Source organism: Colias philodice, chromosome 3, assembly GCF_061535455.1.
Source record: "Colias philodice isolate Cphi_HAF_F1 chromosome 3, ilColPhil1 Martin Lab GWU primary, whole genome shotgun sequence".
NCBI lineage: Eukaryota > Metazoa > Arthropoda > Insecta > Lepidoptera > Pieridae > Colias > Colias philodice.
Genome location: NC_143088.1, coordinates 13,681,395 through 13,696,860, shown reverse-complemented (window position 1 = coordinate 13,696,860; position 15,466 = coordinate 13,681,395). Strand labels below are relative to the sequence as shown.

The 15,466-nt window shown below is 40.2% G+C and overlaps 1 protein-coding gene across 1 annotated transcript; it reads right to left on the bottom strand.

Annotated features, from left to right (window-relative positions):
* Positions 1-509: 509 nt before the first annotated feature.
* LOC149490106 (uncharacterized) lies at positions 510-9,553 on the bottom strand. The gene is made up of 14 exons (XM_089714923.1): positions 9,298-9,553; positions 7,744-8,103; positions 6,587-7,644; positions 6,386-6,503; positions 5,917-6,210; positions 4,637-4,783; positions 4,002-4,173; positions 3,446-3,586; positions 3,174-3,366; positions 2,804-3,068; positions 2,554-2,731; positions 1,983-2,107; positions 1,105-1,228; positions 510-714 (listed from the first exon to the last, which is right to left on the bottom strand). The coding sequence occupies exons 1-14, from the start codon at positions 9,551-9,553 to the stop codon at positions 510-512; spliced, it is 3,636 nt and encodes a 1,211-aa protein (XP_089571049.1).
* Positions 9,554-15,466: the final 5,913 nt, after the last annotated feature.

Here is a 15,466-nt window from a genome sequence, read left to right as displayed (position 1 = left end):
ATCGTCTAGGGACTACATAATGTCGTTTACAGAATTAAACAATATACCTAGCGGCTAGCTGTAGAGTGATTATTGAGTGCCTATTTGTTGCTTTTGGAGAGGTAGGTAGTGTGCACCCCCATTGAAAGATAGTTTTTAAAAGTTAAAAACAATTTTTCAAATAAATGTAGAAAAGCTTTACATTTTTTTTGAATAAAACACATTTTTAAGTTAAGACATATTTTATTATAGTTCGAAAATTTTCAAAAATACATGTTTTACCAAGTCGAAATTTTAAATCTGAGGAGCACTCGTAAAAAAAATAAATAATCGACATCGACTATCGCTAATTCACGAAGACATTTAATTATTATTAATTTATTAAGAACTACGAACGAACGAAGTATGAAAAATATTATAAGTCGATCGAATGTCGTCAGTTACAGCTTAAATATTATTGTCAGGGAATTGGTGGGGACAGCGCGCGTCGCTGGCGCAGGGGAGGTGCGGTGAGAGGGCACGCGGGGCGGCTATAACCGCTCCCCGTCGCTGCTCTGCGACACGTCGGGGCGCGTGCGGTAGCGCGGCGCGGCGCGGGGCGGCGGCGCGCGCAGGGCCAGCGGCTCCTGCGCCGGCGTGGCCTCGACGGGCCCCTCGGCCGCCGCTGCCGCCAGCGCGTCGCCGCGCTCCAGAGACCACTGTCGCCGTAGGACACGCGGCCCGCTGGTCACGCGACTTATATCAGAACACAGATACGATTATTTAGATTTTAGACCTATGCTACATCTTTCGAGATAAAAGTTATAAAAATATTAGATAGGGTAGATTTACAATAAATAATTATAGTTACGGATATAAAACAGGTAATTCTTTTAATTTACTGAGTAAAATATGCTTCGAATGAACGCACGTATGAATGACGCAATCATCCGGTTGAATCTGCTATTCAATTTACTTGCTCCTTCATTGAACGACGACGTATGCACATAATATTATAGATTTAATTATGTTTAATTCGTTTTAACCTATCTTACCGAATTGATGGTGACAATGTTAAAAAAAGAAAGTATACAAGTCCGAATAGGGCAGCGGCAAGCCGCATGGAGTGCGGTTGTGCGTGGTTACCGTTCGGAGAGGCGCGGCGTGTCGAGCGCGCCAGCCACAGTGGAGAGCGAGGCGCGCAGGTAGCGGTAGCGCGCGCCCGCCGGCGGCGAGCTGTCTGCCGACGCGGCGCCCGACCGCTGCCAGCCTGCACGGAGCCGCAGATTATCGTACGTCATAGTACGTCAAGAGAAGATAATTAATGCTCTTCCTCCTTGTAAATATATTTAACAATATTCACGACTAGATTCTAGAGTTTCAGGCTACAAAATGTTGTTGATATTTAACCCTAAAAATATATAAAATCTTATCTAAGACAAACAGAAAAATCATTAGTCTTTTCTTTAATAAATTAAGAACGATTTTTAAAAAGATTTAGCCAATTCGTAAGTTTTAATTGGATTTTTTTAAAAAGACCTATGGCTGGCTATTAAGCTGAAAGGCGATGAACACGAGGCCACAGTATTACAATATTTCCTAGACGAGACAATTCAATTGTCCCCCTGTTTATTTGCGGAGTATACCTACCCCTCCAATAGGTATCTCAAACTCATTAAACAACTTCATCTCGAACTTAAACAATTTTCCAACAACTCAAAAACCAAATTCTCTCACAAACTAGTTATCAAACATGTCTAACCTCTTCGGATATGTCAGTTGCAGTGGTAGCACTGAAGAGCTCGAAAACAAAATGAAATCCATGCTATCTAATATCTACCTATAGGTACAGACTTTTCAAAGGCGTTCGCCATGGTTGATCAGAGCCTCCTTATCAAAAAATTGTGCCACGCAGAAAGTGGCTCTATGGCAAGAGTCTTTGCTAAGATGGTGCGAATAATATAATCTGTGTAATAGATATCAATTAGTGGCTTAATTTAATAAAATTAATTTAAATTTATAAATTAGTTTACCGCCCGATGAGGGGTCGGAGCACTGTCTCTCGACTGCTTGTGTGGGAAGGGGTAGAGGCTCATCAGAAATCTCGCTTTCATTTTCGGCCTCAGTTTCAAATAACACTTCCTCGGACCTGAAATGTAGTTCAATGCTTTTTAGACAATTTGGTTGCAATAATTACTATTATAATATAATAAAAATATATATATTGAGGTGGGGTTTAGCATTACAAATTACAATCAATAAAGTTTTAAGAATACCCATAGAGTTTTTTTTTAAGTTAAAATGTTAGGCAAATCACTTGAGCTCGTATTAAGTAACTCTTGCCGTTACGTAGTAATTCTTCAACATTTGTTACATGCTGGGCTAATACCTTTTTTTACCCCGAATAAATTAATTATATTCTAATACTAATTTAAATAAAGGCAATCCATTTATCGCTGTTTGTGGTTGGAAGCTAATAGTGTCTGTAATACTTTCGAACCCGGTTTTCATGATGACATATAATATATCCATTTTACACATATACACTGTATATTAATTCTTTTTTATTATCACACTACCTCAAAATCAACTCACTCAAGAGGCGGAGGTGTCGGAAGTGTTTTATCAAAGCCATCCTTGCCGAGCAGCCAATACGTGTGCATAGCGCCCTTGCCCTTCACTTGCGTGAGACCCCGCGAGCGCAGCCGGTACCCGCCCGCGGCCACCAGCCGCTCCGCGGTCGCACTCGACACCTGAATGCGCCACGCCGCCCCTGTGGCATACATACATGCTTAATGTCCTGCAACTACCGAAGAGAAAAACGAAACTGGCCGTTCCTCGCTACCGGTGGACTCCATACGCGACGCAGTGTTGACGGTGTCACCGAACAGGCAGTAACGGGGCATGGTGAGGCCCACGACGCCGGCGCAGCAAGCTCCGCTGTGCAGGCCGATGCGCAGGTGGAGCGGCGTCGCGGGGGAATGTCGTATCCGGAACCGACCGGCCAGGTGCAGCAGGTGCAGGGCCATAGTTGCCACGTTCTCGGCGTGGTCCGTGCAGCGGATCGGAAGTCCACCCACTACCATATATGCGTCACCGATGGTCTCCACCTTGAATCATACGAGGTTATTTTTATATTATTTATACATAATATAGAAAGTATAAAGTGTTATCGTGTAATATGCAATTATATATTGTTAGTACAACGTTTTTACCTTATAGACGCGGTACTGTTCTATAGCAGCATCGAAAGTAGTGTAGAGGTCGTTGAGTAGATCGACGACCTGCACAGGAGAGGAGCGCGCCGCGATGGCCGTGAAGCCGACGATGTCGCTGAAGTAAATGGACACCTCTTCGAACTCCTCCGGCTCTACGCGCAATCCGAACATCAGACGCTCGGCCACCGATCTGAATGAACGCATCGTTTCGATCTTTTACGAGTTTATAAACAGTGCAATCTCACACAACAATTGCCGACATTACCCACCTAGGAAGCATTCTATTGAGTAATTGTTCGGTTTTCTTTTTTTCCATGTCAAGTTGCTCCGTTCGTTCCTTAATTAATTCTTCTAAATTATTGCTATATTTTTCCAACATTTCAAACATCGAGTCCACAATATTTATTTTACTGGAAAGATTAGTTAATATTATTGTCGTGTATGTTATTTGTTTATTTATAATTAAAACGGTATTACACCAATTAAATTAATACATAATATGTATATGTATGTTTGTTAATCTTTCACGCAAATACCTACCACTGAACCAATTACAATGACATTTCGCACACATATACCCACAACACAAGCCTTAATTATTGAGCTTACTGTGGGACTAGGTCGATTTGTGTAATAATGTCCTATAATATTTATTTATTTATTTATTTACATATAGAGGGTAACTTCGATTAGGTGATAAGGCTCAGGCTGTAGTGTGAGCCGGTTGTATTGCAAGAAGCACATGCTTGCGCGCTGGACAGTAATTATTAGGCACAAATACGTTAGATATATATTAGAACAGTGAATGAGGCACGAAAGAGTTACCGGCCACGGTGCAGGTGGCGGAAGATGTCGTACAAGCCGTTGAAGTCGGGGCGGACGTCGGGCTGCTCGCTCCAGCACTGGCGCATCACGTTCACCGCCTCGGGCGGCGCGGCGCCCATCGACACCGACGGCCGGATCAGTGGAGGAGGCCGGCACAATTTCTCAATTATCTCTGAAATATGTATTTATCAATTTCACATTAGAAACTATCAATAGTACCAAACTAAAATGTATTTACAATTTATTGATTATTATTTTAAGCTTAGATTGTTAAGTGTTATTCTTATAACAACACTGGCCGCTCTTCCGGCTTCTCAAGAACAAAAAAGTCGGATGAAATATTTTAAGGAATGGATCAATTTGGTGTTTTTTTAGGTGTCACCATAAAAAATTATGTTTTCCGATAGATTTTTTGTGGTTTTACACTGATAGTGGCACATCTACCAGGTAAAAGCAATGTGCAGAATGTCAAAATAAAAAACCCAAAGTATTGTAGTCAACGCAAGCGAAGCAGAGTTTTTATGCAAGTCATTTTTTTTTCTTGACACTACACGTTATAGAGGTTCTGGACGTTCCTAGTCATAGTTTGTACTAACTTTCTAATTTAAAAATAATATGAGTGTAGATGAACTAACCTTCTGGTGTCAACGCTAACATACAATAAGGTTCTCCTCGCACAATAACTTCTTGCATTATAATAGCAAATGAAAAAACATCCCCAGCTTGAGTGCCCTGCGCCGTTTCACCGGCCCTCAGCAACTCTGGAGCGGACCATAACAAATCTGAAAAACGTAGGAGCCTTTTTCAAGTAAATATATAATATGTATGTTGTCTGGTGTCGCCCAGTGAACCAGCGCTATCTCGACCATATCGGTATAGCATAATATGCTAAGTGGCCTTACCTTTTAGGTCGCCTGCAGTCGCCACACAAATTATATTCTTAGTTTAAATTTTAATGCTTGTTATTTTTATAGTCTTTAAGAGTGCATTTTCTTCATATTAATAATATAGTTATGAAATCTCTAAAACTTCTTGGATTTATATGGAGGAATTGCAAAATGTTTACCTTAACCTTAAACCCTTAAAAATTGTATACTGTTCATTAGTAAGATCTCTCTTGGAATATTGTTCACCAGTCTGGAATCCATCTTATCGATGTCATATAAAGAGACTTGAGTCTGTCCAGAAAAAATTTCTTTATCTACTTACTGTTCATCAACAAAAACTTAAATCTTTAAAATCATACGACCTCAGATTAAACTTTTTTAAAATGGAAAGTCTTAAACATTGGAGATGGATGGCAGATCAAATGTTGTTATACAAAATTGTTACTAATTTGTACATTTGTCCTAATCTTCTATCAAAAATTAATATATCTGTTCCGAGGAGATACTCTAGGAAAACCAATGTATTTTTTGTCAAAAGATATAGAACCAATTTAGGCTTCAACAGCGTCATTGCTAGAGTTTGTCGGGAACATAATAGATTATTTAATAGTACAAAGGTTGACATCAACTTCCTTTAGTTTGTTTGCATATAAAAACGTTTTACAGAAAAATTATACTGATAAGAATAATGTTTTCTGATTAGAATTTACACTACGATTAGAAGCTATAATTTGATACAACTCAAAAACGCATGTTGTATTTGCCTGTAATTGGATCTACATCTTGCTATGCATGCTAATTATGTCACATACTCAAAATATATTATAAATATAAAATGTACATCTGTTGGCAAATCAAATAAATAAAATAAAATAAAATAAATTTTGGCATTGTTGTTTTTTTCTGTGGTAGTGGTAATTTGGTGTGCCTAATAAGTAATAACTTTACCTACTTTATTCTTTTTTATTTTTTAAAAATATGTAAGTAGATTTCTTTCATTAGGTATATCGTATAAAAAATAATATTACCGCGGGCCGTCCTCAAAGGCACAGGTAGCGACTGGGAGTGCGCGAACGCCGACACGCCGTAGTCCGTGACGCGCAGCACCCAGCGCGAGTCGACGACGCAGTTGCGCGACGTGAGGCGGCCGTGCACGCGCAGCGTCGAGCCGTGCAGGTAGCGCATGCCGCGCACCAGGTCCGTGAGCAAAGACAGGCGGAACGTCCAGTCCAGGCGGATGTCGTCCGCCACCAGCACGTCCTCCAGCGAGCCGCGGCTGCACAGCTCGAACACCAGCGCCGGCCGCACCTCGCACAGGCCCCCTGACGGAAACGTTCAAATACACCATCATTAACTAATTGTTACGATGACGTTTTTCGTAATTAAGTACTTTGTCATTCGATTATAAAGCTATTTGTATTTCGCGTAATATTTTAGGGTAGCTTTGTGGTATTGTAACACCTAAAATATCTAATAAGAAAAACGAATATCAGTTACCGATGAATGGATTCAAGTTCTCGTGGCGTAAACTTTGCATGACCAAAAGTATATCTATCGCTTTTCGTTTCAGTTCTAGGACAGTAGTTGGAAAATATTTCATGTGAACGGGATCTCCCTGTAAAATTTATAATAATTATTAATTTGAATAAAATCAAAATAATCAACGAAGTACTTGGATGCAATCGCATAGATAAAGACCTTGTAGCGGATTCGGCCGTCGGGCGGGAGGCGCGAGACGCTACACGTGGAGGAAGGCGCCGAGGGAGCCGTCGGGCGCTTCAACAGGTCCGGTTTGTCGGGCTCCGGCCCGTTCAAGTCGTGCAGCTGCTGCAACCACGACAACATGGTCTCCATTCCTTCGCCCACTCTGCGTTGTTCATCGGCGGGAAATTGAAAGTCGGCAGCCGCTAAAATAACCGCTGCTCGGGGACGGCGCTGCATTCGCTTGGCGAGCGTCCGCCGCGTCGTGAAGATCGTGAGGCTGACGGCGCCCAGGGCGATCGCCGCCGCGCCGGCTATGCACAGCATACCCGCTGTCGCTGTTGAGCTTTTTATAGAAATTATTGACATATCGTACATTTCTTCGACGCGTTGTGCGACGTGTTCTTTCCACCAAACATCTACATCGACCGTCCTCTCCCATGACACATCGGTCTCCCATATCTTGCTGTAATCTTCAGACTCTTTTGATTTCGTTACGAATTGTGTGATACGTACCCACATTGGTATTCCGTTTACTGATTTGCTTTCATACAATTGGAAGATGTTTTCTATATTGTAATTTTTACCAGAATAATATAACCTTAAAGTATCGATGGTGTTGTTGTATGTGTTATTCGATTCGTAATAATCGATGTCGACAAGAATAATAGCTTTGAGATATTTAACGGAATCTAAACCATATAAATAAGAAGAAATTGTGTCATTATTTTTAATAACATATTGATTTTTATTAACAAATTCACTTTTAGATTGAGACAAATTCAACGTATTAGAAGCTATGGATGAAGTTTTATCGCGTAAAATATTAATATTATTTTTATGAAGAGAGCCTATGATACTCTCGCTCGTCGGCGACGACAAAGTTTTCTCATATGGGTCGAGGTCAGATGTAGCATTAGCGATGTTCAAAGTTTGAGTGGATAATGGAACCTCTTGTCTCGCGACATTATAAGAGTCTATAATATGCAGAATTATCAGCATCGGAGCAATATTTCCACGCTTATTTTTCGATCGATCCTTACAAATCACCGATACTGGAACAAAAAATAGATATTGAAACGAATTTCTTATTTTATTTCGTCGAAATTTTTGCACGTGTGATACATTTAATATTTTTGACGTATTAAACTCACCATGAAAATTGTTAATTCCTTCCACATCGAGCGACGTTCGGTGTACCTGCACACCGGCGGCGAGTAGAGCTGTTTCTATTCGGTCTATGGCCTTCTTACATTCCGTGGAGACAGCCGCGTCGGGCTCCAGACGCGCTCGCCTCCAGTGCAAGCGACGGGCCAGCACGGCCAGCACAGAGGCGCGCGCGTGTGGCGCCGCGCAGGCCGCCGGCGGCGCGAGGCGCAGCGCGCGGGCCGCGGCCGACGCGGCGGCGCAGGCCTCGCCCCCGGGCCAGCCTACGTACACGCACATCCCTCCGGCGCCCAATGTAGCCAGGGAATTGCGCGTTATCGTACGACTCGAGTTCTCGCCGCACGTATCTAACAATAAAAATCCATATAAGTATAAAAATAATAACAGTGAAGAATCTGGGGGCACGGTAGTGCCCCCGCCAAGACAAGCCAAGCGAGGCGCACGGGCACTACCTACCTTTTCTCGAAGCGCTTCGACGTTTTTTTGAACCCTCATAACTTGGGTTTGGATTATGCTAGATCAACAAAATTTTCGGGATATATTTTCAATAGCGGACTTATTGAACATATTAAGTTTTAATTACATTAGCTTTTATACTTCAGATTTTATTTATATCTAAAAAACGCTAATTTCGTCACTGACTCACTGATGATCATCAAAATTCTTAAGGTATTTCCTAATGTCCTAGAAAGCTGAAATTTTGTATGTAAGCTAGTATTAGCACACAAACAACAAAAAAATTATAAAACTTGTAACTTTCATCCCCCAACCCCTTAAACTAGGGGATGGGAGTTTGTATGAGACCTGTAATTTTAAATTAAATTTTGATGACGCTAGAGGTCTAATCTAATAATCTAAAACTTGGTTCCCCTAGATATATATATGTATAGGTACTCCTTGTTAAAAAAAAAATTGTTACAAACAACCTACAAAAAGAAATGAAATCCCACCAAAAACATTTTCATGTAAAATGTTGCCAAGACGAGCCCATATGACTCGCACTGTCAAAAAGTTATCAGATCTCATGTAGAGCCAAGCTTCTAACACTACACGCCCTAACTCTACAAGGCCTAACTTCACAAACTCTACACCTTAGTCAAAATATGTGGCTTGGCCGTTCGTTACTACAAGAACTATTGTATAACACAAAAGTAATGAACAGTGAATTAATTTTTCACCTTACGCCGATGTGAATGTAGCGAAATGGCCAAGCCACATATTTTGACTAACGTGTAGAGTTTGTGAAGTTAGGCCTTGTAGAGTTAGGGCGTGTAGTGTTAGAAGCTTGGCTCTACATGAGATCTGATAACTTTTTGACAGTGCGAGTCATATGGGCTCGTCTTGGTAACATTTTACATGAAAATGTTTTTGGTGGGATTTCATTTCTTTTTGTAAGTAAAATATACTCCGAAATCAGCGATTTTGTGTCGTCATAACGTCATAGGTTCAGAAGCAGTTTCTACAGGGAGGAGCCGGAAAGAAACGTTCACAGTTGCATGAAATACATATAGTTCACGTTTAGTTCATTAATTCACACATACCGTCGAAAGGCAGAATACGAAACGGACGTGAGAGCAGATCGTCGCGTAGCATTGTAGCGGCGTAGCTGCGGAGATTGTGCTCAGAGAAGAGTTGCGGATCGGCAAGAGGGCATGCGGAACGAAGTATAATCAGGAGCGGAGCTTCGGGCGTCGGAGCCGGAGCCGCGAGCGCGAGCAGCGCGGAGAGCAGCGCGGCGAGCGGCGCGGCCGGTAGCGCTAGCGAGGCACGACAGCGAGGCGAGAGGCGGGCGCGCATGGCGCGGCGTCAGGGGCCGGCCGCCATGCGCGTGCCGCCCGCGCGCTTCGCTGCACCGATTACACGCTCGCCTGACCGCGCCGGATCAAACGGATCTCTCCTAGGCCGCAAATAATTCGATCGATATACCAGCAGCTCATTCTTGTGTTTATAGGATCTTCGTTTACGACATGGTGTAAATTAAGATTCATAACGTAAAAATAATTTCATCTGTCACAAAACATACAAGTAGCATAAAAAAAAAATTATTTGCTAATACATGGTAACTAGACTTAACTACAGCAAGATGTCAAAAAATATAATAGTCCATCATGTATTGTTTAGCTTAGTATTAAGAATGCAAATATGAAAAATTTAATTAAATTCAACTAAATCCATAGTAAAATTAAGTCTCATTACAATTAATTGGAAGATCATTCCATATCTAGGTACTAAAAGATTTCAATCTACACATACATATTATTATAAAATTTAACATCATTTGATCAAAAAATTATTTTTGGCTATACAGGGTTACTTGTAACTGGACGTATTCCCGTCAAGAATAGATCGGGGAGCTCAAATGCAACAAATTTATATATATTATGTACATTTCCGCCCGCGGCTTCGCCCGCGTTTTCAAAGAAAAGCATAGTTCCCGTTCCCGTGGGATTTCCGGGATAAAACCTATCCTATGTGTTAATCCAAGTTACCCTCTATATGTGTGCTAAATTTCATTGTAATCGGTTCAGTAGTTTTTACGTGAAAGAGTAACAAACATCCATACATTCATACATCCATACTTACAAACTTTCGCCTTTATAATAGTATTAAGATATCCGAAAGTTAACGGTTTTCGATTTATATTTAACTTTGTGATTTTTGAAAAAATATCAACTTCACTTGATCGACCAGGAAAACTCACTACAAACAGACTCAACAGACTCAAAGTAACACTCGAAGATCTTTTATTAATGAAACAAATTTTAGGAAAGAAAATAATTTCATTAGTTCTTTACCCGGTCGTATGAATTTTCGAAAATCTTCGAATGCAGTGAAAACTAAAGGAATGTTTCCTTTCGGCCAAATTAACTATCTCTAGTATCCCATGTACTTTCCCACAAGGGTCCATAAGAAAACTTCCTCACTGTACCTAATAAAAACTTAACGATTTAATCTACAGCATCGGCTCGTGCTCCGGCATATCTATACATATATAATAAATCTGTAGAAGGGTCAATTCTGTACATTGAAAATATTGAAAAAATAAATAGCAGGGGGTGTTACTGGATCGATACCAAGCCCAAATATGTGATTAAAAAAATTTTTGTCTGTCTGTCTGTCTGTCTGTCTGTCTGTATGTTCAGGCATCACGTGAAAACTAACGGTTCGATTTCGATGAAACTTGGTATAATTATACCTTATTATCCTGGGCATAAAATAGGATACTTTTTATCCCGGAAAATACGTAGAAAAAAAAAATTCTATACATATATAATAAATCTGTAGAAGGGTCAATTATGTACATTGAAAATATTGAAAAAATAAATAGCAGGGGGTGTTACTGGATCGATACCAAGCCCAAATATGTGATTAAAAAAATTTTTGTCTGTCTGTCTGTCTGTCTGTATGTTCAGGCATCACGTGAAAACTAACGGTTCGATTACGATGAAACTTGGTATAATTATACCTTATTATCCTGGGCATAAAATAGGATACTTTTTATCCCGGAAAAATACGTAGAAAAAAAATCTTAATTTTTCTTAATTTTTCCGCGCGGACGGAGTCGCGGGCGGAAGCTAGTCTTCAATAAAGTATATCCTGTAGCGGACCGTCTATCCTTAACTCCCGTCGGCCGTCACTGATAATATTCTACAGTCTACACCTAACGTGAAGTTACTTGCAAGAGCATCGTTACGTTGTAGTACCTACAATAACAACAATAGGAGCTGCAAGCAAATATATACTTCACATCAAACAAATCGAAACACCTCAAAGTTCATGTTTTGAATTTTGATTTAAAGGATTATCTGAAAAATGTGCATGTTTAAAAATAATTAATGTTAAACGTCATTTTATAATGAACTAGCGGTCCGCCCCGGCTTCGCCCGTGGTACATTACGTTTGTTTACGTTTTCTCTACATAAGAACCATTCTCGTACTTCAAGGAATATAATAAAAAAAGAATTATCGAAATCGGTTCAGCCGTTCTCGAGTTATGCGCTTACCAACACATTTTGCGATTCATTTTTATATATAAGAAGAAGATAGTATGAGGTTTTGTCATGGTTTTGTTCAAAATTCTAATTAAGTTCAAATATTATTTTATTTTATATGTTAGGTACATAAGAACATAACAGTCATACATGCTTTCATAAAATTCATAAAGACCACATTATAGGATATACAATATATAAAATACATAAAACAATAAAAACTAGTGTTTCGATTTTTTTGACGAGTAGGTACTTAACTACTTACCTAGTTTATATTTTCAATGTTGTTCAAAAAATGAAGCCAAGTATTGTAATAAATAAATATTTTAGTCACAAATAAATAGTAAAATTCAAAATGCCTCTCCTAGATGAAAAGAGTACTGTAGGGGAAGTTGGAAACTCGAACACGAAATGAGGTCAAGCAACACGTTGTAAATATCGGCGCCGGACAGAGGCGAGGTCCGGACGGGGTACCTGGCAGGAGCGGCACACGGCAGCGCAGAGGCGCGCGACGCATCGGGTCGGCGACGCGGTCGCTCGCGGGCCGGCGGCTCAACGCACGCGGCCGGCAGCGGGCGCGCCGCGGCAGCTGCGGTGGCGGCGGGCTGCCGAGTGCCGCCCGCTGCCGCCGCCGGCGAGCCCGCGCGCCGCGCCTGCGCCCGCCGCCGCCGCTCCGCACACGCCGCACTGCCCACTATCAACGAACGGCCAAACTCCCGGTTTCTAGAACCGATATACCAATATCAATAATTACGTAATATAATTGAAGCTTCACAGTTCACACAGAACCCTCGGTCCGCCAACTACGGCTACGGTACATACTTATACATTTATGTATATTTTAACGACATTTTTTTTGTTAAAATATTATAGGAGCGATCTGTAGTGAATGGGCCATTAGCTCGTTGGTCATTTTTAAACCTCTGAAGATTTATTTTTAAGGCTAAAATTAAAAGACCCACTGAAATGAAAAGAAGCTTCTTGCCAACTAAAAAAAACACACAAAAATTAAAAAAATGTTGTGTGGTTTTATGAAACCACGGTAACGAACACTGCTTTGTGTAGCGCATGTCACGTGACGCGTGTATCGCGGCTGCCGAGTAGGTATACCTACTCGGCAGCCGCGATACACGCGACAATTAATGTGAAATAAGACAAACAAACACACTTTCTTAATTATTTTATGTATTAGCATTGAAAAAATAGCTGTATTATTTTCAAGATATAGCCCGCCAAAGTCATGGTCATGGTCCCCCTTCAAATTAATCACGTAAATAAACTTGTGTGGAAACTGGAAACTCTTAATTGAAATTGTTTTGGGTATCTTGTGATCAATTGAGACTGTCAATAAAATAAAAAAATAAAAATTAAGTATAATTTTTCCAGGCTGCACTGTATCTCATAAACCGTGATAGCTAGAAAGCTAAAATTCAAATTTAATTTCCTGCATGCTCGCCTGGTCTCGGTCTCACTGCATCACACTGCACGCAACGGATTTTTTCCCGCGCGGATTTTATCCCCATGAATGAATCTTTATTCTTTAATCTTATGGACGTTTCCGCACAGGCGGTAAAGAAATCTCACGGAGAATAGTTCTGTGATTTTATGCAATTACCGACAGAACGACATCTATGAGTGATAGTACGTATTAGGACAACGCTCGGAGCCCGCAGCCGATCACAGCCAACGGCCAGCGTCCACAAATAGTTGCTTCTGCATCCGCTGGGTGGCGCCCCACGTTCACTCAAACCACTAAGGAAACGTTGTACTACGAGGGTTTTTTTTTGAAGATATTGTCGACTTACTCCATGACGTGACGGTATTGCCATGATGAAGTAATTTTACTCTCAACGCGCCTTAAAAAGTTTATAAAGGTAGTTTGCAAAGAAATTTATATTTAAATTATCTAAAAGTAACAATTACCCAAATTTCTCAAAAAAAACCTTCAATTTTTTACCAGTAGTAAACTCAACAAAAATTATTCTTTACTACCTAAATATAGCTATCTTTAATCTAACTATCCTGAAATGAAATGAATAAAATTAAAAATAAGAAAAGAATTTATACCATTGGTTCTCGAATGGCACCGACCGCGACCTAATCAAAGTGCAGGCGGGGAGCCGCTGGTGAACGGTCGTTATGGAAATCTTCGGGCTATCACCTATGTCCTGCAGTGGACGTCCTGAAAGGCTGCAACGAACGGACGAACGATATGAACTATACCAATGGTACAAGTGAACGGCCTTTGCCCTTTGCCTGCTTTTAGGTAACTAAATGTGAAAACAAGTGAAACAATTCATTATAATGTTAAAATATTTTACGTAACGTTTTAGTTTTATCTTTACTGTATTTTTGTTTTGGTGCCAAATAAATGGATCTGTATGTGTTTTTTGTGTGTTTTTACGCTACAACCCTCCATGGGTTTTATCTCCCATATTATATCCCTTAATGTTGTAACAGTCTCTCTGAACTTATACGTTTTTTTACATAAGTTTTAAATTTAGCACTACTAAACTCTTTAATGCTATGAAGAATTCTGTTGTAAAAAAGTATACCTTGGGCCATTAATGAATTTTGAACTTTAGCTAACCTGTAAAATGGCATTTCAATTTTATTTCTGTTCCTTGTGCCATAACAGTGTCTATCTCCTACTCTTGTGTGTAAGTCCGCGTTTTTGTGTACATATATAATACTAGCTGTCCGCCCCGGCTTCGCCCGTGGTACCTACGTATGTTTAAACTATCCTATCTCTCAAGTTGGATCGAACTGCACATGGTGTGCGAATTTTATTATAATCGGTTAAGTGGTTTAGGAGTCCATTGAGGACAAACATTGTGACACGAGATTTATATATACATATTAAGATTATTAAATAATATATACTGTGATGGTACAGTGAGGGTAGGGTAATAGGATACCAGTATTCTTAAGGAGATCTCTTAGTGAGTCCAGAGCACGTAAATTATATATAGAGCGTATGGCTCTTTTCTGTAATATGTATAAATATAGTTTCTATATCTGCAGCCCTGCCCCATAGCAGAATTCCATAGGACATAATGCTATGGTCGCGGAAGAATTCTAACAAATACCCGCGGCCCCATCATTAAAGCGGCTCGACGGAACACAGTGGGGTTTTAGTCGGTAAGAATCCGACATAACCCACGGCTCCTTCCCCGGGGGCCGTGGGTATCTTTGGAAGATTTCCCCACTATAAAAAAAAAAAAAAAAAAAAAAAAAAAAAAAAAAAAAAAAAGGACATAATGCTATGAAAGTAGCTAAAACAAACCAATCTTGCCAAACATTCATCGGTGAGATGCCTTACCTATTCTTCGAACTGCATATGCAGATAAACTGAGCTTAGCAGCGGTGGTGGCAACATGGGCCCCCCATTGCAGCTTCTCATCTAGTGTCAAACTAAGAAAAACAGTAGATTCCACAGGGCATAATACCTACCCGTTTAAAATAATATCCTTTTTCACCATTTTTACATTTGGAAGGATAAAAAGTTTGGAAAATCCAAAAGTGCACGACTCATAATGCTCATTTAATTATGAAAGAAAAAAATATATATGTACCTATATACATATATGTGGGAATAGGATAAAATATTAAGATGTATTTCATAATAAGCTTTATTTTTAGTCTGTGTTTTTCTATTATTTACTCTGTAGATTGATGGTTATCTATGACTTGACTTGGTGTCTCGATACGAAAAGAA